This window comes from Podarcis vaucheri, assembly GCF_965113315.1.
Source record: "Podarcis vaucheri genome assembly, chromosome: 3".
In the NCBI taxonomy this organism is placed as follows: Eukaryota; Metazoa; Chordata; class Lepidosauria; order Squamata; family Lacertidae; genus Podarcis; species Podarcis vaucheri.
This window is the reverse complement of record NC_138761.1, coordinates 96,674,522-96,701,767: the sequence shown is the minus strand read 5'-3', so window position 1 is coordinate 96,701,767 and position 27,246 is coordinate 96,674,522. Positions and strand designations below refer to the sequence as shown.

At 42.6% G+C, this 27,246-nt stretch overlaps 1 protein-coding gene across 5 annotated transcripts in view; it reads left to right on the top strand.

Annotated features, from left to right (window-relative positions):
- Positions 1-27,246, top strand: part of ASAP2 (ArfGAP with SH3 domain, ankyrin repeat and PH domain 2) — a 107,481-nt gene that overhangs the window by 76,500 nt on the left and 3,735 nt on the right. For 2 of the 5 annotated variants that reach the window (XM_082215481.1, XM_082215483.1), the window contains exons 12-28: positions 385-472; positions 3,353-3,401; positions 4,077-4,243; positions 5,242-5,375; positions 7,330-7,424; positions 8,686-8,742; positions 11,035-11,224; positions 13,097-13,182; positions 13,368-13,483; positions 14,725-14,792; positions 15,152-15,265; positions 17,171-17,423; positions 21,306-21,467; positions 22,450-22,612; positions 23,232-23,284; positions 23,945-24,045; positions 26,062-26,184. In XM_082215481.1, coding sequence (XP_082071607.1) covers positions 385-472; positions 3,353-3,401; positions 4,077-4,243; positions 5,242-5,375; positions 7,330-7,424; positions 8,686-8,742; positions 11,035-11,224; positions 13,097-13,182; positions 13,368-13,483; positions 14,725-14,792; positions 15,152-15,265; positions 17,171-17,423; positions 21,306-21,467; positions 22,450-22,612; positions 23,232-23,284; positions 23,945-24,045; positions 26,062-26,184 — 2,019 coding nt within the window. The remainder of the gene's footprint in view (positions 1-384; positions 473-3,352; positions 3,402-4,076; positions 4,244-5,241; positions 5,376-7,329; positions 7,425-8,685; positions 8,743-11,034; positions 11,225-13,096; positions 13,183-13,367; positions 13,484-14,724; positions 14,793-15,151; positions 15,266-17,170; positions 17,424-21,305; positions 21,468-22,449; positions 22,613-23,231; positions 23,285-23,944; positions 24,046-26,061; positions 26,185-27,246) is intronic. The other 3 variants (XM_082215484.1, XM_082215482.1, XM_082215485.1) reach the window with 3 other exon arrangements.

Here is a 27,246-nt window from a genome sequence, read left to right as displayed (position 1 = left end):
TGGGACCTCCCCCCAAAAATTGGTTGTAATCCAAAAGAAGGGACACGCACTTACGGGTTTGACGTGGTTGTAATCCAAAATGGCTGTAATCCAAAGCGGTTGCAAACCAAGGTACCACTGTAATACAGGAAGTAGCAATTTGCCTCGTTCCTTACAGTTCAGATTGCTGTGAACTTGCCCTAGATCTAATCATTTCCACTTCCTGTAGTTTATTCAAAAGAACTGGATATCTGCCTATTTTGGTAATTTCCATGGGCATATCTTGGGTGTCTTGTATGCAGGAGGATTCTCCCTTTTGAAATCCATGATAACAGGAAAGTCTTTATACTTTATGCATTTTTACTAAGGAATATTCCTTTTTGTTTTGTTTTCTTCTTTAATCAGGCAAACCGGCCTCCTGCAAAGCTCAATCTGTTAACTTGCCAAGTGAAAACAAACCCAGAAGAGAAAAAATGTTTTGACCTCATATCACGTAGGTTTGTTGTAGGTACTTTCTATTAGTTAGTTCTAAAAATCTCCATATTGTTTCAGGGGGAAAAAACAAGTTAATGGTGAGATTCCAAAAATCAGTCTGATACATTTGGAAAATGTTGCTATCAGAGCTTGCTTTGTTTGAACATTTTTGCCTTTCATATATTTCACATATCATTCTTATATGTTTGTCATTATAAACTATTTGTTTATATGTCTCAGTTTTTGTTGCTGTATTAGCCATCACTGGGTGCCCTATTCAGATTATTTTAGGTATGCTTTCCTGATTTCTCTGCAGAACCAAATCTCAAAATCATTCATGAAGCCTGTATAGAATATATTGTTGAAATATTATCAGAAAAGTCATGTAATTATAAATAACTAATATTTAACAACAATTCCTTTTCTTGATCATGGGGGTTTCTTCTTTCAGAACCAGGAGTTTTGTAGCATCTTATACATATAATAGGGTTTTTATATTTTTTATTGAAAGAAAAAAGATATATAAGTCAAGATCATACTGTGCAAACTGGGGTATTGTGTGCCATTCTCTTCCTCACACCTTCCTCTCTTGAATATGCCAACATTCTCCCTCCACTTTCTTTGATACAGATGTTCTTTTCTTTCGTTTTCTTCTAGATGCAAAATTAGCACTGTTCTTTCAGTATAGGCCACTTGTTCCTTGAGCTGGCTACAACATTTAGCCATTCATTCTTCTGTTTATGGTCTGCCCCTTTTTCTGTAGGTTCACCAAATCTGACTTTCTAGTTAGGAACATGCTCTGATCCTTGCAGCTCCCCACATGGCTAATATCCACAAGTCATACTACACCTTCTGCCCATTTAAGATTTTGGGATTCAGATCAAAATGGCTACCTTTCTCTTGAGGAATCTTTCTGAACTTGATCATGTGCACAATAAATCCCATACTTCTAACACTGTCATACTTCTGACATTCCTCGTCCTTCATTTGGTTCTAGGGGGTTTCCTGTTTTGCTCACTGACCACCAAATTGTTATGTTGCAGCCAATCTTATTGCATACATTCTGGGCAACCTTTCTATACTTCGTATCTCCCAAGTGGGGGACCTCCAGGTGTTGGACTACAACTCGCATCAGCCCTGTTAGCCATGCTGGATGAGGTTGATATGGTCCAACAACATATGGAAGGCCAAAGATTTCCTAAGGCATCCTTTCTCTACATATTTTTTTTACAATTATGCCACCCTAAGCTTCTCATGTTGATAGCTGTGCCAAATTATATAGTTCATAACTGGGGCTTGGATCCATATGTCCAAGAGGGAGAGGGGGAGATGCTCCCACTCAGATGTGGCTACTGGAGTTTCCTGTTTCTCCAGCCCCCCTGCGTCTTCCCACAAGCTGCTCTTGAGAGTCTCCTGACCTTCTCGAACCACATCTCAGAGGGCGGCCAGCCAGTTGGGTGGGGAAGAACCTGCATGCGTGGCTACAGCAGGGTCTTTAGATCCAAGTCATCTCTCTCTCTTTACAAAGGCAGACTTTCTAAACAAATTAGTTTGCAAATACAACTTTGCTGCTAACGTAGAATTCCAAACATTTTAACTGGATACAACATGGGAATCACGGCTGTTTGGTCATGCCCATCAGCTTGTCCGTGTGATTGCTTCTCTTCAGTTGTTACTAGAAAGGCATGACACACAAACACAAAGCAATGGCTTCTGTGCTGTTCTGGTAGTGTATGAGTCAGGTCCATGGCAAACACACTGGTTTTAATCCAGCACTCTACACGCAGAGACATACGCAACTGCATGGACTTGAGGTTTCTGGAGAAGTGGAAATATGTAGGCACTTCCAGCCAGTAGAGGCGCAGCTTGAGCCAGCAGGTGTGACGTACGCTATGATGCAATCCTCTGAGATGTAGCCGTAAGACTGTACAAGTCTTTTATAATAGCTTTCAGAGGTCTGATTAGTTGTTTCAAAGGTCTGCTTTAATGTGAGAGAGCAACCTTGGGAAAACGTTTGAGAATTATTTCCGATTTCACATGCTGTGGACTTGTGGTTGCACTAAATTGAGGCATTTTTTACCATCGTGTTTGGCTTGAAATATTTAAATCGGTGGGTGTTTCCAACCCCCCCTCCAAACAACACCATGGAAATAAAGAGCAAATGTTACAAAGCAAAGTGGCAAAGAAAAAGAACGCCCAAGTGAAAAGCAGGCAAGGGCGCTATCAGGGTTCTAGAAAGAAAAATAAAACATCTCCTTGTATTGCCATGGTTGGAAGGTGGAGGAAAAAAACTGCTGGAAGTGAGTCAGGAGGAACTTGCGCTGTAAAAATGTAAAATGAACATAAAGTCCTTATTAGATCAGGTCCATCAATCCCAGCATCCTGTTTCCAACAGTGGACAGCAAAATGCTTTCAGGAAGCCCACAATAATGCATGTCATTATTTTGAGCATTTTTTTAAAAAAAAAATGTAGGAAGACTTCCCCCATCTGGGCAGGAGCACTCACATTCCAGGTACATTAGGGAAATAGGATGGATGGAAAATAGTTACACAACCAACAGTTGCTGATGGTGTCATTGTATTTAACCCCTGCATTGCTAAACTAGCTCTGAGCAAACATTTGCAATAACTTTTCTGTTGGTGGTCTTTGGTCTGATCAAATAAGCAACCATATCAGCAGGGAAGTTATACATGAGCCTGCCATTTAATCCTACTTGCATCATCTCCATATATGGGTGATTTTAACCCCGGGTAATGTATTGCCCAGTTAATTTTAACTCCAGTAACAACCACCAGTATCTAGTACATGAGTTTCGGAAATGGTCATGACTGTTATGATGAGATGAACTATCCAAACATTTCTGGGAGTCTACACTAGAAACATTTTATCTTCCTGTAGATGACCGAACGTATCATTTCCAAGCAGAGGATGAACAGGACTGTCAAATGTAAGTTGCATTAATAGTGGTTTTTGTTGTTTTCTTTGCGGTTTCGCTTGCTCATGATAGTGGTGTCTACAGTAGATAAAACAACTGCTTCTCTACTGTGGAGAAAGATAATCCTTAATTCTAGCCATTATTTAGACAGGCTAGGAAGACTAAACTTTCTGTTCATCTACAGCAGGGATAGTCAATGTGGTCCCATCCAGATGTCATTGGATTACTATTCTCATCATCCCTGACCCTTGGCTTTGTTGGTCCAGCAACATCTGATGGGTACCATATTGGCTCTACAGGCAGCAATGCAAATAAATGTGGAACCATGGAATTTTAATGTTTAGGAAACAAATGCCTTCCACCAGCGCCACCAAATTTCCAATTGTGGAGATTTTCAACCCTAGCCAGAATTCCTTTCCTTAGCATTAAAAACCACACACCTGTCACGGCCCTTAAACTCCAGTGGGAGTTTTTCTTTTAGCCTCCTCTGTGACAGTGGGGTCATGTAGCCCGCCCTGAAGTTTTGAGTTGACTCTCGTTTGCCTCCTCCCTGTGACTGTAAGCGAGAGCTAAGCTCAGCCTTGTAAGCCTTGTCTGCCTTCCTTTAAACTTTTTTCTCTGGAGGACAGTAGTGCATTTTTACCAGTTGAACAGAGAAATGGGATTTGTTGTGCTTTGTTTTTCAAGCTGGATATCGGTGCTGCAGAACAGTAAAGAAGAAGCTTTAAATAATGCATTCAAAGGCGATGACAACACAGGAGAAAACAACATTGTCCAAGAACTGACAAAGGAAATCATCTCTGATGTACAGCGGATGCCTGGGAATGACACGTGCTGTGACTGTGGGGCACAAGGTGACTTTTTTTAAAGTGACGATGTGCTGTTTCCCGTTTAAAGTTTTGGGTCCTTCTCACCACCTGTTTTTCCTAGCTGCTCAAAACAGCTAATAACAAATCATAAGCATATAGGACAATTAATGCAATTTAAGACAATCCTACATAAAAAGCAGGGACGCGGTTGGCGCTGTGGGTTAAACCACAGAGCCTAGGACTTGCCGGTCAGAAGGTCGGCAGTTTGAATCCCCGTGACGGGGTGAGCTCCTGTTGCTCGGTCCCTGCTCCTGCCAACCTAGCAGTTTGAAAGCATGTCAAGGTGCAAGTAGATAAATAGGTACCACTCCGGCGGGAAGGTAAACAGTGTTTCCGTGTGCTGCTCTGGTTCGCCAGAAGCGGCTTAGTCATTCTGGCCACATGACCTGGAAGCTGTACGCCGGCTCCCTCGGCCAATAAAGCGAGATGAGCGCCGCAACCCCAGAGTCAGCCACGACTGGACCTAATGGTCAGGGGTCCCTTTACCTTTACCTAAAAAGCAGAAACCTATCTACCAACTCCCCTCCAAAAGGGGAGTTAGAACAACTTATATGCCTTAATGCTTTCACACTATTACGGATGCTGCTTTTTCCATTTTCAGTTTTGAAATTGTCTGTGTAGTGGAGTCCTACAGATAATCCCAGGAGAGGCCCATTCAGGGGTGCACGTTCCACCCCACCACAACTCACTTCCACCACATTGTCCCAGAACCTTGCCCCATCTGTTAAGTCAGCAGTTGTAGTTAATTTATCTGTCTGAAAATACTTATATACCACTGTTTCTTAGAAAAAAATATCAAATCAGTCTACAATAATACAGAAAACAATACAGTGAAAACCAACATCAACTAATCATGTGCTTTATACATATTTTTTTGCTTCGTATGGATGCAAAATCTAGCTGCTGGGTTTATGTCCCATGAAGGGATTCTGTTATTTCATTACCCTGTGTGACTTACGTTCTTTTTCTTCTATCATTTTTAGATCCTACATGGCTCTCAACAAACCTAGGCATTTTAACTTGCATTGAGTGTTCAGGAATCCATCGGGAACTTGGTGTCCACTATTCCAGAATGCAGTCACTCACGTTAGATGTGCTGGGAACATCTGAGTTGCTGGTAAAGTAAAAAATGTTTCTGTCATTCGAAAGCTGACTTGGTGTGTAGCTGGTGGCAGTATTTGCTCATTATGGTAACACACAGTTAATGGTTGACCACATATAAACAGACCATACCCATTTTACTCCTCTCTGTTTTCACCGGGGAGAAACAGGCCATGATTCCTGGGAGAGTGTTATGTCTGAATCAAAGTGTTATAAGAAAAAAACAAACTGCTCCTTTTCCCTTATGGGGTACCCAAGAGCCTATATAGAGTCCTTTTGTAGGTTCTCTATCGGTAGAAAATAACAGAGGCCAACCAGAGAATATTGAGAAGCAAAGCAGCTAGTAAGCTTGATCTTTATTGTTGCAACAGGGTCCTCACTCACCACATGCACGAGGGAGGAGGAACCCAGAACAATGGTGTGCAAGCCCTTATATATAGACTTTTTGAAATTGACACCTTGTAAGCTTAAGGGACGCGGGTGGCGCTGTGGGCTAAAGCCTCAACGCCTAGGGCTTGCCGATCGAAAGGTCGGCGGTTCGAATCCCCGCGGCGGGGTGCGCTCCCGCTGTTCGGTCCCAGCGCCTGCCCACCTAGCAGTTCGAAAGCACCCCCGGGTGCAAGTAGATAAATAGGTACCGCTTACCAGCGGGAAGGTAAACGGCGTTCCGTGTGCGGCTCTGGCTCGCCAGAGCAGCGATGTCACGCTGGCCACGTGACCCGGAAGTGTCCCCGGACAGCGCTGGCCCCCGGCCAATAAATGTGAGATGGGCGCACAAACCCCACAGTCTGTCAAGACTGGCCCGTTCGGGCAGGGGTACCTTTACCTTTACCTTTAAGCTTAAGGCCACCCCCCAATACATCATACATACATCACAGAAGAGGCAGTATACAGCAGAAAACCTGTCTGTCAGGGCACCTGATAATGATCGCTGATTGCATTACTTGGGCAGTCTGGCCATTCTTTTGTGATTGTAAATACTCAGTTCCTGAATCCAGGTCACAGACTCACCCTATTCATACACAGATAGGCCCTTAATTTGTGAGCAAAGAGACAATGGGGAGGTTTTCCCATTTCCTTTGTCCTTGCAGAGAAATATTTGAGGTCAATTTGGGAGAGACAAAATAGTTTCAGGACTTTTTTCCTGTACTGTTTCAGACATGTGGTTTATATATTTATATATGTGTTTGCCTGGTAAATTTATTTTATATCTTAGACCTTATAATTCTCATAACACAAAGACTGTTTTCCCCCAACGAAACCACAATTGTGTCCTCAAAAAACCACAGTTGATAAGTCTGTTTGGAGAAAACAAACCATGATATCTGGTTGGTTGTAACACTAAACCATGTCATTTATATCCTCTGCACAGCAGTTAGGAGGAACGAAACACCTCAGATCAGCACTTAACAGCTTACCACAATATGCAAACTGAGTCTCTGTGTGTACACTGTTACTGTTATTCTATAAGTGGTATACAGCTACGTAAGTCATATTCAAAGTCTAAGTATGGCTACTATTGGAGATCATCCAACAATAGAATCTCTTTTAAATTTCTTGGAAGAAATTCTCTCCTTTATTGCAATTAAATATATATGTATATCAGGACTAAATTGTTTCTATAGGAACTGCAGTCACGCTATTGGAGCTTTGTTTAATAAAGTTTGTTGGTTTCATGTGTTAAAAGGACCCATCTGAGCAGGCAAGGGAACTACAGATTCAGTGTTGTATCCAACTACGTTCTACTCGGAACTTAGACCTATTGAAAGTAATGTTCTTAAATTTGTTGTGGAAATTAATTTCAATGGGTCTACTCTTTGGATACAACCCCCAGAATTCTCTAAGATTTAACTTTTTAACCTTAAGTTCTTTCTCCACTGGAAAATCAAGAAAATGGGTTGCTACTGAAATCAGTTGCTTGACGTGATTATGTTAATCTTTGCCCGGTGTGTTTATATTTCCCTTTGTAGCTTGCCAAAAATATTGGGAATGCGGGATTTAACGAAATTATGGAATTTTGTTTGCCAGCAGATGAAATGGTCAAACCCAACCCAAGCAGTGATATGTAAGTATGAAACATTGAAAGTATGGAAAGCTTTTACAGTGTAGTGATTAAGAATGTGAGTTGGACAGTCCCTTGTTCAAATACTGCCCTCACTATGAACTTGCGAGTTAACCTAAAGCAGGGGTCTGCAACCCGTGGCTCCGGAGCCGCATGTGGCTCTTTTACACCTTTGCCGCGGCTCTGGGGCGGATACTAGCGAGGGGAGGAGGCGCATTGTGCACCCCGACACTCCCCACTGTGTCGGGCGCTGTATTGGCTATGACGCCGCATGGGGGCGGTGCGTGCGTTAGTCACGCACCGTCCCGACATCACCTTCCCACCCGCTGGCAGATCGGACATTAAGGTAAGAAACAATATATGCAGTGTTATACTTGTTTTAAATGTCGCAATGGTTTTGCGGCTCCCAGGTTTTTTTTCTTCGGAAACGGGTCCAAGTGGCTCTTTTTGTCTTAAAGGTTGCAGACCCCTGACCTAAAGCAAGTCACTGCTCTATCTGCCTCCAAGCCCACCCCACCCCACCCCCACTTGCAATTTGGGTGAATTTATTGCAGCCGTTGACCAGTTTATAGAAACAGAAAAGCCCACAATAGTCAGCACTTTCTAAATAGGCAACAATCAGCATGAAACTTAAGCAGGGCTGCAGGAATATGAACTTATAGGACTGTTCTAAGGATTGCTGAGAGGATATATGTGAATGTTTATTAGCAATAGTTCCATTAACAGCTCCTGTTTGCCAGAGAGAGGATGGAAAAAGAGAATAGTCTCAGAAAAAGGAGAGTATTGGAGAACAAAAAAGTCCTGAGTTCATAAACTCTTTGACTGGAAAGAGGATCCCATTAATTGGTTAGGGTTGCCATATGTCTGGATTGTCTGGGATTCCAATGCCGGACTTAGCTTCTGGGGACAATTTTGGCCAAATGTCCGGATTTTTGAAATTTCCCCAAAAAACTTTTTGTGTCTGGATTTTTACTTCTTGAAATACAGCAACCCTCAATTAGCAAAAGGATCCCACCTAAATTATTATTTTTTAAAATAAATAAATCATGACTCTCTCGGAACAACTAATTCTGGTTTAAAACAGATAGCAAATTAAAGCTTAAGATCTCCTTGTGTGTAAACAGCTATGTTTTATGATAATGCCACGCTTTGGTAAATGGACATCTGGCAACCATAGTCATTAAAGTCAACTATGATCATTGAAGTCATGCCAATATATAACCCTTGTTTAATGACTAAAATAAGCTTAAATTGCTATTTTTAGGAATCAAATTGAAAACGTCAACCTCCACATGTGTACAGATCACATTCTCACTCAGATGTAAGTGACTCTCAAAGCCTTCTCATAAAATTCCTTCGCTTCATTTAAAGGAGCAATTGGAGGGGAAAGAAATTTGGGCATAGCTCAATAAATTAAGCAAGTTGCTCGTTAGGGAACTTCAGCAGCATTAACAGTGTGAGCGTAAACTTCAAGGATGGCTTTCTGCTGGAACACAAATTCCTATTTTGTTAATTTCATGAAATTTATACGCTGCACGATTGTAAAAAAAGAAAAAAGAAAGAAAGAATCCAAAGCCATTTATGAAAAAGCTAAAACTATAAAATTATCAGTCAGAAGAATGAATAACAATGTAAAACTTTCAAAAAGCTAAAATAACAGGACTGAAAACAGATCAGAATTGTATCAACAAATAAATAAAGTTGATAGTTATTTCCCTTCCACAAACATAAGAGCTGCTTCTGTGCACAAAAGGGACTTAGAAGAAGCAGGGCAGGTGGGGTTTCCCCCCCCCCCCTGATTTGCCCTACTTCCCCAGCCCTCTGGAGCAGCTTTTCAGGAGACAGGAGGAATCAGCAAAAAATCGCACATCCCTTTATTTTTGTGGGATCGTCCTGCAAGTGGCATTTCACAAGAACTCTCTGGATCAAACATCTTTTTTTCCTATCCAGTTTGGTGACATTTTTATAAACGTAAGAGGTAACTCTTGGTATCTGTGCTTGTAAAGAAATGGCAGGGAAAAGTGCCGTGGTCTGCTGAGGTGCATTCTGAATAAAATGTCAGCATACAGTCATACCTTGGATCCCGAACTCTTTGTGAGTCGAACGTTTTGGCTCCTGAAGACTGCAAACCCGGAAGTGAGTGTTCCGGATTGTGAACATGCTTTGGAACCTGAACATCCAATGGGGCTTCCGCGGCTTCTGATTGGCTGCAGGAGCTTCCTGCAGCCAATTGGAAGCCATGCTTTGGGTTCCAAATGTTTTGGAAGTCGGACAGACTTCTGGAACGGATTCCGTTCAACTTCCGAGGTACCACTGTAGTAGCAAATAATTTATTTTTTAAAAAAATTATCTCACAACTTTCCCCTAAGGAGCTCAAGGGGGCAGGCATGCTTGTATCCTCAGAACAACCCTGTGAGATAAGGTTAGCCTGAGAGACTGTGACTTGGCCCAAGATCACCCAGTGAACTTCATGGCTGATTTGGGATTTGTACTCCGGCTTCCCAGGTCCTAGTCCAACATTACACCACACTGTTCCTCATTTATATTAAAAGTAACCTAGTGAACAGCTTGAAAAGATCAAGTAGCGCAACAAGAAAGGAAGAATTGATAGGTACACACTCCTCCCTGCCTCCAGTGATAGCAAAGAAGAAAAGTTGGGACTTAAAATTACCTTGCAGATTTTCCAGTTTTTTAGACAAAGGCAGACTAAAGCCTTAAAAGCTGGTGTTTGAATGGAACGTACGAGATCCGGTTATCCTCTGTAATCTGTAACAGATTCCATGTTAAATCACACATGACAGCAAACTTAAGCAACTGACCTCAAGATAAATAATGTAAAATGGTAACAGAACAGTCTGGCTTTTAAGTTCAGTGCAGGGGGTTTTCCTTGAATTGTTGGAAGAGCACATCCATCGAATAACCCTGCAATTAGTTTTAATTCAATTTGCAAAGTAATTTTATGCATTTCCTGAAAAAGACCTAAAGAAAACAGATTTTTATGGCAGCGAGTAGAGTTTATTCATTCACCCCAATCAATCAGTTTGTTGTTTCTACAAGTAAACAGTCATAACTACAAAACTTTCACATATGTTACAAAGATGGAGGGAAGTGATCATAGTGGCCCTGTTTGCATGTTGTGGTTAGCCATAGTTAGCTGTTTACTGTGAACACACCAATTTCGCCTGCTTTCTTCCTCCCTGCTAGCACACGGGAAAACCAAATCATGATCCCTGGCCTTGCATTATGTCCAAACCCAGGGACTATTATTTTATTTGCTCCAAGCAAACCATGATCCTCAACCAAGGTTGGTTGGTTTGGCTTCAAGGTTTGTTTGGAACAAAATAAACCATGATCAGTAGTTCTGATGCTATGATAAGACAGGGATTGTGGTTTGTTTCTCCTATGGGCCAGGGAAGGGAAGCAAAGTGGATGAGATTAGTGCATTCTTAGTAAACCCTTTACTGTGATATGCAAACAAGGCCATTCAAAGTGAAACCCAAACCATTCCCATCAGACTTTTTTTGTAATTTGAAGAATTGCAGCCTGTGTAATATTGTTTGTGAAGCGAGTCTCATTTCGAGTTTGCATAAAATAAAATCACACCTCATTTCAGGAATGCAAGAAAAGATTATATTAATGCCAAATATATTGAAAGAAAATATGCAAGGAAGAAACACTCAGACAACGTGGCTAAACTGCAGAGCCTCTGTGAAGCAGTCAGAACCAGAGACATTTTTGGATTGGTTCAAGTGTATGCTGAGAATGTGGATCTCACAGAGAAAATTCCACTCGCAAATGGGCATGTAAGTGTAGAATGTCTTCTGTTCCCGGCATGTTAACATGTTATGTGCTGTTTTTGTGGAAGTGAGATCGTAACTCAGTCGCTCACTTGAAATGTTAAAAGGATGACTGTTTGCTAAAGAAGTCAGGAAAACTGCATCTCTCAAAATGGCTCATCCATCTGTTATCAAACTGCATTATTAAGCATAGAAAATGTAAAACATAAATGTGAAAGTATTTTGTACCTTCCACTGGATATGGGTGGGAGCATACAAAAATCCAAACAAAGGGGGATGGATCCAGACATAGACTGAAATCTGACATCCCATGAGCAGACTTCGGTTTACATAAGGGGTCTTCGCCTCCTCCCCACTGCGCACCCCTCCCCCTCCCAACTGATCTGGAGGGCTTCCCAATACTCCAAAACAGATTTTCAGGGCATGTAGAGAGGAAGAGAAGAATGTGAAATTCCATTGCGCAAGAGAAGTCCATTCTGCTTGTGCACAGACCACATTGGAGCACTGATGGCCATGCTTAAAGTAGACCTGTTGAAATCAATGGGCTGTGCATTAATCATGATCTGTTCAAAACACGGCTAAGTTTGGATCCATCTCAGGTCTATTGTTTTGAAAATATAGTTTTATGGGATGAGTGTAACTTCTGCATCTCTGTTTCTCAAATTTTTTGAACTTGGGCCTCCTGCTAAACCTGCTTTTATCTTCCACTCTCCACCCTCTTTCTTCTTCCTTCTCTTTGGCAAGCGAGCACACAGAATATTCACACACAGCTACTGCTATGTGGCTGAGTTTCCACGTGCTATTGATCCATCCTTGATAGTACAATTACAAATCCTGTTTAGCCATTATTAATGAAGCATGGCTTAACATCCTACTAGCCTAGTAACAGTCGAAAATTAAATAACCATTATTAGCCAAGTGCTAAATCCCCAGAGTGGTTTAATCCTTAGAAGTACTATGATAGTTGCTTCTATACATTTTAATACTGTTCAATTAGTTCTGTAAAACTAATGAGTTGGCTGATAAATTAGCATAAAATAATTCAGCTCGCTGTTTTTCTAATTAACTTACTTGCTGGACCCTATATGCCTTCTTTGCCAGTAAAGAACAGCACCATCCCAACTCTTAAGCTTTGAGCTTTCTGTGTTATTTGTATCAAGGGATAGCCAGATCCCACCAGTTCTCTGTGCTTTGACATGTCTGCCCTGTCCATCTTCTTGTTTAGCACAAAGCACTCAAACAGTCCCCTCTGAGTTTGGAGGCTTGTAGTGTTGGTTTATAAATACCTATATTGTACGTCAGAGCTTTCCAAACTGTGTGTTGCAATGCATTAGTGTGTCGGCTGCAGTGTGTAGGTGTGTTGCACGAACACATACACCCCGTGCTCCTCCCAGGGCTGGAAAGGGGTTCGCTTAACCTCCAGTTTGCTAGTAAGACTGAATTACTGTGCCACGATATGATGCATGTCTACAAAGTGTGTCACCAACATGAAAAGTTTGGGAAGCTTTGCTGTACATGTTATCTTCTCTAAATGTCCTATGCATGTACATTTTCCTATATGTTCCTTTGGTTTCGTGAGATGAGTGGCTGGGGCAACCCAGACAGATGAGCAGGGGTATAAATATTATTGTTATGGTCATTATAATATTTCTACCATTTCCCCGTTTAGATGACCTGGAACAATTAACATTATCATCACTTAGGGATGAATTGTCTTAAATCAAAGCCATATTTTGATAGTGATGACCAAAGCCAGCTATAGTAAAGTTTTTTAAATTTTTGTTTAGCATAATGTAACAAAAAATAGGGAGGTATCTCCCCAAAAAACAACAACCCTTCCTTGCTTGCTATTGGTCAAAACACACCATATGATTTCAGGAACAAGACGAAACTGCCCTTCATCTCGCTGTGAGATCTGTTGATCGGACCTCACTCCACATAGTTGACTTCTTGGTGCAAAACAGGTGAGCGATTCTAACGTTATTTAAACACTTTTCATTTTCATATTTGAATTAAGAAAGGCAAGGTTTTAGTTTGAAAGCGAAAACAAGCCTGCTGTAATATTTGTTGGTAGCATGAAAGCAAGATCACATTCTCTGTACTACTCTGTGCGTATGAACTAAACTTTTACCCTTTTGCTTCTGCATAGTGGCAACCTGGACAAGCAGACAGGCAAAGGTAGCACTGCTCTTCATTATTGTTGCTTGACAGATAATGTTGAGTGCCTCAAGCTGCTCCTGAGAGGGAAGGCCTCCATCGAAATAGGTAAAAGGGTAAAGAGTGACTCCTCTATTCTTTAAATCAATCCCGCAACCCTGCCACACACAGACAATTGGTGATAGGGGCACATGGACGCTTGCGGTGACTTTGGCCAGTTTCTTTACATGTTTAACGTAGAGCTCTTTAGAAGGCAATACGGTGGTACCTTGGCTTAGTTGTCGAACAAATCAGCTCCCGAACGCTGCGAACACGGAAGTAAGAGTTCCAGTTTGCGAACGTTTTTCGGAAGCTGAACATCCGACGCGGCTTCCGCTTGAGTGCAGGAAGCTCCTGCAGCCGATCAGAAGCCACATCTTTGTTTTCAAACGGTTTCGGGAGTCAAATGGACTCCTGGAACGGCTTAAGTTCGAGAGCCAAGGTACCACTGTACTTGAAATGAAGATTACTGAGACCGTGTGGAAATTTGTATGTTAAGTCAAATGTTTGCTTACTATGTTACCACTGCTTTTATGGAGTTTTCATAGTGCCTGCAAGGCATCGTTCTTTGTTATTTATGTACATACTTGATTTAATTTGTGTGCCACTCTATTCCATAAGCTAGCAGCAGCTTATGGGAATGTTTTCTAAATGTTTATAACAACAACAATAATCTTTATTATGGTCCAGAGACCCAGCAAATCGTTACAAAGCAATACACAATTCATACAGCCTACCTCCAGGTTAAACAAGCATTTTGTTCAGAATATAGGGATCATTGGTTCTTGTAACCACCAATAAAAACTTTGCCACTGCTAATGTTCTAGCATTTGTCCGGTCTTCCAATAGGAACCTGACATAGTGAGCCTCTGATTTTCCCGGGAAAGGTACCAGCAAGGGTAGTATCAGTTCAGCCCGGGCTTGCTCATATTTTGCACAGTGCAACAAAATATGTTTTATGGAATCCATGTCTTGAGCACACGAGCAAAGTCTGTCCTGGTAGGGAGCTCCTCTCAACCTGCCATAACAAATACTGTATTAACCCAATGGCACAGAATCCAACTGGGTAATATGATGGAATATTTACTATGAGCAAAATGTTTCCACTAAGCTGAGGCAGCACATTTTATACTATTGGGGAGTTAAGCATTTTTCTGTCTCCTGTTGGAACGAGCGGTTCCTAAAAATGCACACTCTGCCCCCCCCCAACTCCCAAGTTCTGCCTTCAGATTCAGAAGTCACATTCATTTTTAGCAACATAAGATTGCAGACAAGAAAGAATGTGACGTTTTCTTCCCATTGCTTTTTAGCCAATGAAGCTGGAGAGACGCCACTCGATATAGCTAAACGCTTAAAACACACGCGCTGTGAAGAGCTGGTAAGATTTATTTGTTTCTTCTGTGTGTTCTCCAAAGCTGAACTGTTTCTGGATTATTTAGCAGCTTGCCATGAGGTTTCTGTGGTAGTCAAGAATGGTGGAAAATTTGTAAATAAATATTTGTTTGAGTTGACCTCTTAAGATACCTGAAAACAACAGACATGTGCCTTGCATCCATTGAGTACTTAAATTGTGGCTTTTTCTAAAGAAAAAAAGGAATCAAGATCTCACATAATGTGAAAGAAAGGGAATTGATGTCATTAATTAATTGAATTTATATTTTGCCCTTCATCCAAAGGACACAGGGCAGTTTGTAGTAGCTGACTGTGCTGAATAGTGTCTCATTCTTGGTACCTTAGCTCACCCAAGCTCTGGCTGGAAGACTTAATTCTCATGTTCATGTAGAATACGAGTGGCGATTACTTCATGAAGACCTGGACGAAAGTGATGATGATGTGGATGGAAATTTACAGGTATGCATTTAGAAGATCAGAAACCCAACGTTTAAAAACAAATTTAAAAAATGGAAATGTTCCTGCCTGGAACAAGAGTAATATCATCACCACTGTGTTCTTTGTAAAAAAAAAATAATTACTGAGAATTTTAATGGTGCTGCACTCCGCTTGCACTGGCTTGAAGTCAGCTTAATTTAAGGCAGTATATAAACGAAACTCATTTACCATTGTGTTCCTGATGAAGATAGAATTAAATGATGGATGTAAGGGTTGCTTAGAAGGAAGAGATTATAGAACAGTTAGAGACATGGGAAGCCAACATAACTGGTCAGACCATTGGTCCATCTAGTTCAGTATGGTCTACAGTGATTGGCTGCATCTCTCCAGGTTGTCAGGCAGAGGATGTTCCCATTCCCACCTGTACATGCTGCAACTTGTACCTGGGAACATAACAGAAGGTTCCCCTTTTAAGTAGGAAGTGGTATTTGTATTGCAAAACCCTGTGCTTGCCTTTCAAGGTTTTCGCTCAGCCATTTTGTTCAACCTCAACTCTGCTGCTCTCCAACTCAGTGGTGAAGGTGGGAATTAGGAAGCATTTTGCTGCTCACTCACTATTAATAGGCTTTCAGGCCCCAGGGACTCTTGAAAAGAAGATTAAGGGCTATTAATGACACAACTAATGTCTTTTCTGTGCTTGATGACATGGCTGAATGTGTCCGCTGCATGTGTGTTCATTTGCCTTTGACTTGGGCTAGTATTGTCTTCGTAGGGAAGAAAAATGGAGGTCAGCTCCTCTGATCTTTTTATCGGGAAATGTTAGAAAGTCACCAGCCATTTGCCTTGATTCAGTCAGAAGTTAATAGGGACACATGTCTCTCTGAAACAACAAAACCTTCAACAACAAAATCAGGTAGAAAGTTAGCAAAGTTCTTACCAAAGTTAGCATGCTAAGGGTCAAAAATGGCAAGTGATTAATTTAAAACATGTCCCTTTCCTCCAGAGAGAGAGAGAGAGAGATGGTTTTGCTTTTATTAATCATTGGGAGGTTGTTGTTTTTTAAAAAATGAATGTTTTCTTCAATTCTAGTTTTAAATGTATATCCAATGGAAATTTTGAACAGTGTCATTTTGTTGTTAGAAATGGCTGTTGATTTTAAGCACAGTGAGTACACATGGCCTTAACAGTATGGACCTGTGTGTGTTTACTCAGTAACACTGGATTTAATGGGCCACCTGTGATCTTCCAGAAGTTGTTGGACTACAACTCCCATCATCCTTGACCAATGGCTGTGCTTGCTGGGCCTGATGGGAACTGGAATCCCACAACTGGAGACGCCACAAGCTAACCACCTGCGCCCGATTGTTACTTATTTTTACTATGTTTTATTGTATATCCTATTGGGACGTGGGTGGCGCTGTGGGTTAAACCACAGAGCCTAGGACTTGCCGATCAGAAGGTCAGCGGTTCGAATCCCCACAACGGGGTGAGCTCCCGTTGCTCGGTCCCTGCTCCTGCCAACCTAGCAGTTCAAAAGCACGTCAGAGTGCAAGTAGATAAATAGGTACCGCTCCGGCAGGAAGGTAAACGGCGTTTCCATGCGCTGCTTTGGTTCGCCAGAAGCGGCTTAGTCATACTGGCCACATGACCCGGAAGCTGTACGCCGGCTCCCTCGGCCAATAAAGTGAGATGAGCGCCTCAACCCCAGAGTCGGCCATGACTGGACCTAATGGTCAGGGGTCCCTTTACCTTTACCTATTGTATATCCTGCCCTTCCTCCTGAACTAGCCCAGGGTGCTTAGGATTTCAGCCTCAGTTAAAGCAAAATGAATATTAGCTCCCTAGTGTGTGTTGCATTTTTTTAATATCCGGTCTTGAAACACTTGCCCACATCACTCTCTCTTGTATTCTTCCTTCCTTTTTAAGCAACCAAGCCCTAACCGAAGAGAGGACAGGCCTGTGAGTTTCTATCAGCTAGGATCGAGCCAGCTTCAGCCTAACGTGGCATCTTTGGCTAGAGATGCTGCCAATATAGCCAAGGACAAGCAAAGAGGGTTTATGCCGAGCCTCTTGCAGAACGAGACCTATGGAGCCATACTCAGTAGCAGCCCACCTCCTTCGCAGCCTGCTGCACCAGTCACAAGTGCACCTCCTTTGCCTCCCAGGAATATTGGGAAAGGTAACTAACATTTTGCAGGAGGTGGAGTTCAACAGTTTTCTTTCTCTCTTGGAGATTTTAGCTTGACGGTTGTTTTCTCCAGGTAGGTATATTGAAACTATAAATTGCTGCGCGATGGGAGGTCGGAGGGTTCCTCCTCCTCTTCCTCCTTTTCTTTCAAATTGGGATGAATCTGCACTTTCTATTTTGGACAGTCACAGTGCAGAGGTGGGAGGAAAAAGAAAGGAAAAGAATCACATAATCAAATGACTGGTTCTCGGGGACACAATGTCTCAGGGTGCAATCCTGTGCTGAAGTTACACCAGCTGAGTAGCAGCTTTAGCAGAAACCCCACTATGCCAGTTACAGATAGGTAGCCGTGTTGGTCTGCCATAGTCAAAATAAAAAAATTCCTTCCTGTGTATCTGAAGAAGTGTGCATGCACACGAAAGCTTATACCAAGAACTAACTTAGTTGGTCTTTAAGGTGCTACAGGAAGGAATTTTTTTATTCCCACTATGCCAGATATGCTGCTACTGCGATAAAAGATGCTGGTGGATATACCTCGGATATACTGGCAGAATGACTGGAATGTGGCCAAGTTGTGGGCAGCACATTTGCAACGATGCCCTCGATTGCTTTGATCCATGCCCCTGTCAAAAGCACAGCCTTGGCTGCCCTTCTTGACTTCAAATTAAAATGGAGGTGGGGGTAAAAATAGCTGCCCCTTTGCAGACAACTGGCTCACTCATGCTGCTATGACAGAGCATAGTTTCTCTGCTGTAGGGTATGGTCCAGTCACAGCACACCGCTGCCAGTTTATAAATGGGACTTCCATCACGGAGCTGATGGGTCACGTGGAACTGGGCCCCTATAGAACTCTGGTGAGCAGACGCAGAGCACCAGGGGACTTTGTGTGCAACGCAAGAACTCGGCAGAAGACTGCCTGCCCTCTTGACACTCGTGAGAATTTGAGCCCGTTGTTAACACTTCTCCACCTAAAACCTTTGCAAGTCCCTCATTCCAGGCACAAACACCCAGCACTGAACTCCACTCCCAACAGTTAGGGGGTACCTAGGCAGTGCACCCCACAAGCCTGCTGGGAAACTCCTGGCACAGCTGTCCTATTGGTGCTGGGGAGGAGGTCACGTGGGTTGCCCCACAGGAGTGGGTAGACACCAGAACGGCAAGTTTGCTCAGGCAGGAGGTTGGACTAGATGACTTTCGGATGTCCCTCCCAGTTCTACAATTCTTTTGGCCCGTTTGTTGCTCCTCTGGTTGGCTCATGGTGTGCTGAGGATGGAACCATTTATCATTTCTTAGTGTGGAGTTATACCCTGGATTGAAACCAGCATGTAAAACCTGAGCTGTTGCACCCAACTAGGGCTTGTTCCTGGTGATTGCCCCATGATGTGTCTGTTTCCCGTTTCCTGCAGCAGCTAAGTAGTCAGGGAACCGCTGTGTGGTGGTTGCAGGGTGGGTTTCCTGCTTCCCAACTAGTCCTGGTGACTTCCGCTGCCGGTGTGTGTCTGCGGCTGCCCTAGTGGCATGCCCTGGTTCCCCGCTTGGCTGGGGAGATTTTCCCTGGGTGGGTCTTGAACCCTTGTCCCAAGAGGAATGTACATGCTCCATGGACTCCCAACTGTCTGCTTCCCCCTTTGTGCACTTTTCTCCAAAACCGTGCTTAAGGGGATTCATCCAGTGCTGTGCCATGTGTGGATGTGCTTTGTCAGTGCAATGGGACCTCCATGTCCACCACCCCACCCCATCCCAGATCAGGTCCAGGTTTCCCCAACCCTCCTGTGATGATTGTGAGGGTGGAGGGGACAGGAGAGAAAGCAGTAACTCTTCTTGTGCTCGTGAAAGTTGATTGCACCAGTGGAGCTGTAGTGTTGGATACAGCCCTCTGTCTTAAGGGTTGCTTGGGGACTAGCTATAGCATTGCTAGCTGTGCCTCTGGAATTTATGGCCTTGCGTGTTTTGTGCAATTTGGGGCACAGGGGCATGTCCTGATCATCATATGTTCCTTGGCTCTCTTTGTGTGGGTGTCAGCAGCGGCATAGTCTCATGAATGAGAGCAATCATTCCAAATCCAGCGAGAACATGCATTGCATAGGACAGCCATTCTGTCAGTGTAATGGTGGTGGCATATCTCCGTTCCTGTCCCATTGTCAGTATAGGATTGCTGTGCCTATCTAGAGATGAAGATAGGAGTCCTATAAGAAACACTGCCAGAGCTGAATTTCCTTTCACAGATGACAGCTGTGATTGAAATTGGCATCTAAAAACACACAGGTGTGTAAACACGCTTTAAATCCATGATTAGTATACACGTCGGTAAATTCCCCCCCACTCCTATTGGTCTTGGCATCATAGGTCCTGCAAGAGAGGGCACTTACCGTTCATGGTCCTATAGTTATTGGAGACAAAAATATGTATTAAATATTCCTTTGTTCAGGATGAATGGCTTAAAAAGATGAAGTCACACAGCACGTGTCGCAAACAGATTATTGTTTTTATTCTCCTGAAGCCCTATTGAAACATTCAGGATTATATGACTGTCTGAGTTGCGAGAGTGGAGCCAGGAACATTTGCCATGTGTGCATCCCATCTCCTGCCCCTAAAGCTGTCCACATGCATAGCATGTATGCTATGGGGCAGCTGAATGTGAGTAGGCAGAGCTGAATGGGCCTTGAATGTTCAGGGTGACGGCCTGCACATGTTTGTCAGGCAGCTCCACTGTAGACATGCCCCCAATTTGTGGGCAGCTTGGGGGGCTCTCTTGTGGGATGAAGCAGCCAGGAGGGGGTGAGGTGACCCCACTGTCTCCCTTCACACAGCTAACAGTGGTGTGGTCGGTTGTACCCAAATAAGGCCCTGGTGGCTTTCATAAATAATGTGCTGTCTGGCTAAACGCTTCCTTTCAGCAAATGTGGCTGCAGGCCTTGCTTCTTCATTAACTAACAAAAACTTTGCAATCTTCTTTCCTATTACAATTGCTAAAAAAAATAAAAATCTGCCACTGTACATCAGCAAACTACGATTACTACTGTTCAAAGAGATTTATGTACAGTATTGCCATATTCTTTATTAGGACTCCACACACACACACACACACGTACGTTGTTAAACCTTATGTGGATAAAGACCTCCTGGACAAAAATAGCAGTGACCGTCTCTGCCCATTTTGCGTCCCCTGCCAACATACCCCTTGCCTCAACTACTGCGTGGCATACCTGGAAAGCCACTTGCTACCACAGGCAAAAGAGAAGGGCAGATGGCAGGAAGTGGGAGCTAACAGGTAGAATATCCACCACAGCCTTATCTTGTCCCACTGCATCAGGAGATTAGTAGCCCATTGTTTGGGATAAGAGGAGACAAGCCTGTTTCTTACCACCAGCCTATTTTACCAACTCCCGCTGCTGAATTTTGGGAGCACTACATCTCCTATTTTGTGCAAAGTGATGTCCACAACAACATCCACACCTAATTAGTTTCTCCTTCCCAATTGTACTATTTTTTAAAGTAAAATCTTAATAGGCTTAGCCTTGTATGGCAGGAGCCAAGCAGCTGCAAAGGGGGGGGGGGGAGAGGGCGCTTTATGCATCAATTGATGTGTGCCCTATTGAAAAGTATTGTTCTGAGATGATGCAAAAGCCTTCTGTCTGATGATTGGTCCATTTCAGCTCATTCACTCGTGCTTATCCTGTGATAGCCTAGTCACCAAGTGATGAAACACTCAGGTGTGAACAAGTCCTTAGAAATGACCCAGTCCTTGTGCAGACGTACGTGTGCCTCTGGCTCACAGCCAGTCAGTCCACTTAAGAAAAAGGTGCTGTTTTCTCATCGCTTCTCAGCCAGCAGTGATTATGATAATGACACAGTGTTTTCCTTTCTTTTTAGTTCAGTCTTCATTTCTTGGCAGTGCTGTTCAGACAACTCCTTCATCGAACACACTGTGGAAGACAAATTCTTTAGGAATGGAAAGCATAAGCAGGCAAAGGTCTTCATCCGATCCACCAACTGCCCATCCCCCTGTTCCGCCATTGCGTGTAACATCTACAAGTATGTTTGCCCTTTTCCACTGCTTCCTTTGTTTTTGCTGCATCTAATCATGGTTGGCCTCAACTTCCCATTCCACAACTCATGTTTCTTCCTCACTGGTGGATGTAGTTTTCAGCCTGCTGCTTTTCCATCTGGCTTCTTCAACATGCTGCTTGTTAAGACTTCCTGCGACACACTGTTGAGGAATGGATATTTCAGATTAGTTTTGCAAGGAATTTAGGTTGTTCCCTGAACTTTTAGGAAGTTTCTTTAAAAAGATGAAAAGATTGTGGTTTTAATGTTCCTCGTTCCTCTATTAATGGTTACTTCTGAAGGCATATTACAGATGCACAACTAAAAGTGTGACTTAAAATTACCTACTCATGTTAAACCACCTCTCATGAAGATTAGCCTCACTGCCAGTACAAGTACCTCATAGCAGGTAAGCTACTGTTGGCTCCAGTTTTAATCTATGAGTTAGCCAGAGCCTCCCACTGCATTGTTTATGTTCAGACATAATTATAAACTCTGGTTTATCATTAAGCCAGTGAGCCTCAAACTTCTGCACTCTCCCATCTTGTCGGAGAAGAAAAGTAGAAGCTTTTGCTTCGGTTTTTTACTAACCACAGTTTAATGACAGTCTGAGCCCAGACAAACTGTGGTTAGGTCTTAACTGTGGTTTAATGAATCAAACCAACTTCATAAGTTTGCTCATTTAATTAAACCATAGTTAAAACTAACCCAGTTTGTCCAGGCTCTCACAATGCAATATAGCATGTGCCCAGGCAGAAATAAGTCCTGTTCAGTTCAATGTGGGGCTTACTCCCAGAAACGTGAATAGGATTGCAGCTTCCTTGTGTCTTGAGCCTTAGTTTTTGAAGGACTGGCTTACATTTTAGAAATTACAAAGTTAGGTAGCAATAGTATTGTTTGTAGGAATCGTATCAAACATTCCAGCATTCACCATCATCGTATTATTGTACATGCATTTTTATATATATAGATATACTCTCTTCAGCACCACCTCCCGTTGCAAAGACAGCCAGTGTTCTTGAAGCTTTGAGCCAGCAGTCAAAACAGCCAGTGGTGCCACAGTCCAAGCCTACGCCGCCGCCACTTCCTCCCCAGCCTCCAAGTAGAATTTCTCAGAAAAAGCCTGCTTCTGGGTAATGTGTCGCCTTTTCTTCCTAAAAGACCTGCAGGTTGCTGAAAGATAGTGTGCTCACCTTGTTGCCTGATTATGGCAGTCCATGCTTTGTTGCACTTGTGCAGAAATGTCATTTGCGCTTCCCTATTTAATAGAGAATTGAAGTTATTTAATCCTTATTGAAGATTTCACCTTGTGTTTTGTTCTGTTCACGTGTTGGACAGGTTCCATACGGACAGCAGCAAGGGGGGGGGGGACAACAACAGATAATTACTTACCAACAGCAAATGCCATTTAAGAGTGTTACTTTGATAACCTGAAGTAACATAGCAATTGGTGATCTTGCTGTCGGGGCAAGAATTTCAGTTTGCCAGATAGAATAATTGTCCCTCTCCTCCCTGCCCCCTCTGCACTCTTCTGGGCATTCTTCTGATCTTCTTCACAATTCATTTGCGGGGGGGGGGGCGGGGTGTGTGCAGGGTGTGTATGTGTGTGCAAGCCCTGTTGCACAAGTAAAAGTCCTTGCACGGGACTCATTAACTGAATCCCATTCTGATTATTGTTTCAAAAAGTAAATTACCGTAGACACAGCAGATTGCAGACGTAATGACAAGCATGTTTGGTTTTCTCCTGAATAGGGCTGACAGGTTGGCCAAGAGTAAAGGACCTGGATCTCTGCAGCAATCGTCTGGTGATTATTATTATTATTATTATTATTATTATTATTATTAAATCCTGATTTTAATTTACCTGCTTTAGTAGCAACTGTTGGCACTGTTGACAGGTTTATTTGGGAGGTAGTAAAACCTAACCACAATGACTTTGCTGTATTTTATTTTTTAAAATTTATTTGGGAACATGTTGTTGTTTAGTCGTGTCTGACTCTTCGTGACCCTGTGGACCAGAGCACGCCAGGCACTCCTGACTTCCACTAACTCCCGCATGGTCAAACTCATGTTGGTAGCTTCGAGAACACTGTCCAACCATCTTGTCCTCTGTCGTCCCCTTCTCCTTGTTTAATACCGAGTCAGACCATTGCTCCATCTAGGTCAGTGCTGTCTACACTGATTGGCAGCAGCTGTCCAGGATATCAGACAGGGGACATTGCCAGTCCTTTACCTGGAGATACCTGGGATTGAACTTGGCAACTTCTGTATGTGTAGATTGCACCCTTGGTTCTGACACAACTGACCTACAGCTGATGGGACTTAGTGCAAAAAGTGATCGTTTTTGGGAAACCACAAACAATGGCTTGGTACACTAGAGAGAAGTAGCACAGTATGTTATCTAAAAACAGAGCTTTCTAAGAGCCACTTTTAACTGAAAATATTTGCTTTATTTTTAATAACAGGAGAATCTTCATCTTCATCTGCATCTGAGATTTCTGGATCCCAAGTTGTCCCTTCTGCAAACATTCAACCTCCAGCTCCAATGCCAAGGAAGTCTCAAATAGTAAGTCGTGAAGAATCTAGGTCAATCTCTTTTGTGTTTGGCAGCTCTTCGCGTTGGGAATAAAGGCACTGTGTGGAATCTGACGGTTCCAAAAGGGGTGAGCAACTTCTTCAGATTACATGGGTCCTTTTATAGTCCTTCTTAGAAACCTCTTAGAAACTAGTTAGTGTGGCGTAGCTGTAAACAACCAACAACTTTTGTTGGGTGAGCTGCAGATACTGTTCACTTAGGGGTCCCTTGTACACTGGGCCCTTTCAGGGAACCTAGTTTCATTTGATTCCTAACTACAAAGGTCAATCCATAATATTTGTTTGCGTATGTGTGCAAGAGAGAATGGGGTGGGGGGGTGGGGGAGAGAATATAGAATGAGCTAAAGAGCTTTAGCTAAAAAGATCTCAGTAAATCATCTTAGCTGAAGCTTTAGTACAGGCCTCAGCTAAAGGACATTAGCTAGATGAATTCAGCTTTAAACCAAGTCCGCTAAATAACCTACGAGCAGTACGATCCTGTGCATGTCTACTCATACTTAAGCGCCATTGACTTCAGAATAACAAGTGTGTGTATAAGATTGCAGCCTAAGTAACCCATTCCACTTTTTGCTAAGGTTTCCAAAGTTACCATGGAAACAAGCCACAAATTAGAAGGCAGAATCCAGCTGGTGCTCTTGGTACCAGCCGTCTTCAAACAGTTGCCCTCCAGATATTTTGGACTGCAACTTCCATTAGCCCTGGCTAAAAGTGTGGCCAATACTAAGGGATGATGACGATTTGGAGTCCAAAACTTCTGGAAGGTACCAGGTTAGGGAAGGCTGCCTTGTTCTCACAGGAGAGCTTTTGATCCAGTAACCAGTGGAATAAAAGGAGAGGCAGGGTTTTGGGGGTTTTTTTTGCGAATTCCTGCTGTCCCCTGCAGGATGCACTGCCTCTTAAAAAATTGGCTCCAGGGGAATCTGCAAAAATCACCTCCCTCCTCCTCCTCCTGCTGGCAGAGGCATTTGCCAGATCACAAAATTAATGTGAGTTAATTTTTTATTGCCATTGTAAGCTGACCAGAAAATTTAACTGGACATAAATATGGTAGGTAATAAAACAAAGAGGGCTGAAAATTCCATGAATTTCTGAAAATTCCATGAATTTCTGAAAATTCCATGAATTTCTGAAAATTCCATGAATTTCTGGTTATTATTCCATGGGGGTTGCATTATTTCAAGAAGATTGAATGGCGCCATTAAAGAATATTCTAGAAGGTGGATGTTCTCCCAGATGCCTCGTGCTAGCTTCCTGGTGTCATTCTTATTTCCCAAACTAGCATCTCAGGGGTTAATATAACGAGCCTTGGCCTCAACATTTCGTCACTGCTTTGAAAAGTTTAAGCACCGAATGAATTGAGAGCGCACTCTGCCTTGTTGGAAAGGTCCTACATGTCTGTTCCGCTGTGCACCGATGTTCAGGGAGCTGTTTGTACATGTAATGAAATGCCTGTTTGCGATAGCATGCCCTTGCTGGATGCTCTTAATGTGTATTAAAACCCAAAGCGGGACCTCCAAATTAATTGTTCTGAAAGTCAAAAGCACCGAGTGCAGCTTCGTAGGTTATTTTGCTGCATGTATTAATTAAGTGGTGGTGCACAAGGGAGCCCCTTTGTAATTTGTGAATAGCAAAGCATGATAAGTATTTTAGATCAGACACGTATATTGGGATGATTTTAAACATGTGTGCATATTTGTACGGAAATTTTTGTAGGGGGCAGGTTGTTGTTAAGACATGCTTTGCATGCAGCAGGTGATAGGTACAATCTCCAGGTAGGGCCAGGAGACACCTCAGTCTGAAACCCTGGAGAACTGCTGTCTGTCAGTGTACTAAGCTAAATGGATCAATTATCTGACTTCCTATTTTCTGCTACCTGAGCTTCTTGTAGACGAAAAGTGGTGAACTGCTGTCCTCTCACTGCAGCTAATGGTATTCTCTGTTTTACCTGGTTTATGTTTCCAACACATTGCTCTTCTCTGTATTGCAGTCAAAAACAAAGCCCAAGAGAGTAAAAGCCATTTATAACTGCGTAGCTGATAATCCAGATGAGCTTACATTTTCAGAGGGCGATATCATCATAGTTGATGGTGAGGAAGATCAGGAGTGGTGGGTAAGTATTTATTAGTTAAATCATGCCAAGGGCTGTAGTGTGTATGTCGTGTGTGTACACACACACACACACGTACGTACGTAATTACGTACGTACTATGTATGTTGGTGGGAACTGATCTCTTAACAACCAGCAGAACTGAATCCCTGACTGAAGTACTATTCAGTTATTTTCAGAGGTATCCACTGAACGCAATATTGAGGAGCAGCGTTATTTCAGTTGAATTTGAACCATACAGATTTTTGAAACTCATCCTTTCTGCAGAAACACATATGGTTAAAAAATAATATTGCAAAACACCGTTGTTTCTGAAAACCCAGTTTGTTATCTATAATGTATACAGTCCCTTCCTCTTAAGCCAGGATCCAAAGAATCACACAACTAGTTTTGCATTTTAAAGGTTTGTTTCTTCTCAAATAGGGGCTCCTTGCTCCCTGTGTCAATTTTTTTTGAAGCGAACTTCAAAACAGAGAATAAATATATATGTCTTCCCCTTATTATTGTCCTGTGTCATATACCACTTGGGGCTCTTAAGGAATCAATCAATCTGTTTATTACAGTCAGGACCAGTAGTTCTTAAGAAATATCATTCCACTGGAACTTTGAATTTGCATGCTTTTGGTGAAAATTTGAAGGAAATAATAATAATAAACCTTTGTTTTTAAATGAAAGATTGCATGTGTTCTTACTGTCTATTCTTTATTTTGTTTCAGCCTATCCTCTGAATAACTAGTTTGCACTTAAAAGCAGCATTGCCTGGTTTTTATTGTTTAATAGTAAAGAAACTACAGTTGTACCTCGGAAGTCGAACAGAATCCGTTCCGGAAGTCCATTTGACTTCCGAAACATTTGACTTCCAAAGCGCGGCTTCTGATTGGCTGCCTGGAAACTCCTGCACCCAATCAGAAGCCCCATCGGACGTTAGGCTTCCGAAAGAACGCTCAAAAACTGGAAAACTCACTTCCGGTTTTTGATCGTCCGGGCGCCGAAAGGTTTGGCTCCCAAGGCGTTTGACTGTATAGCTTTTTTCCTTTATTACTAAAGACTTGTTTGTTTGGAGGG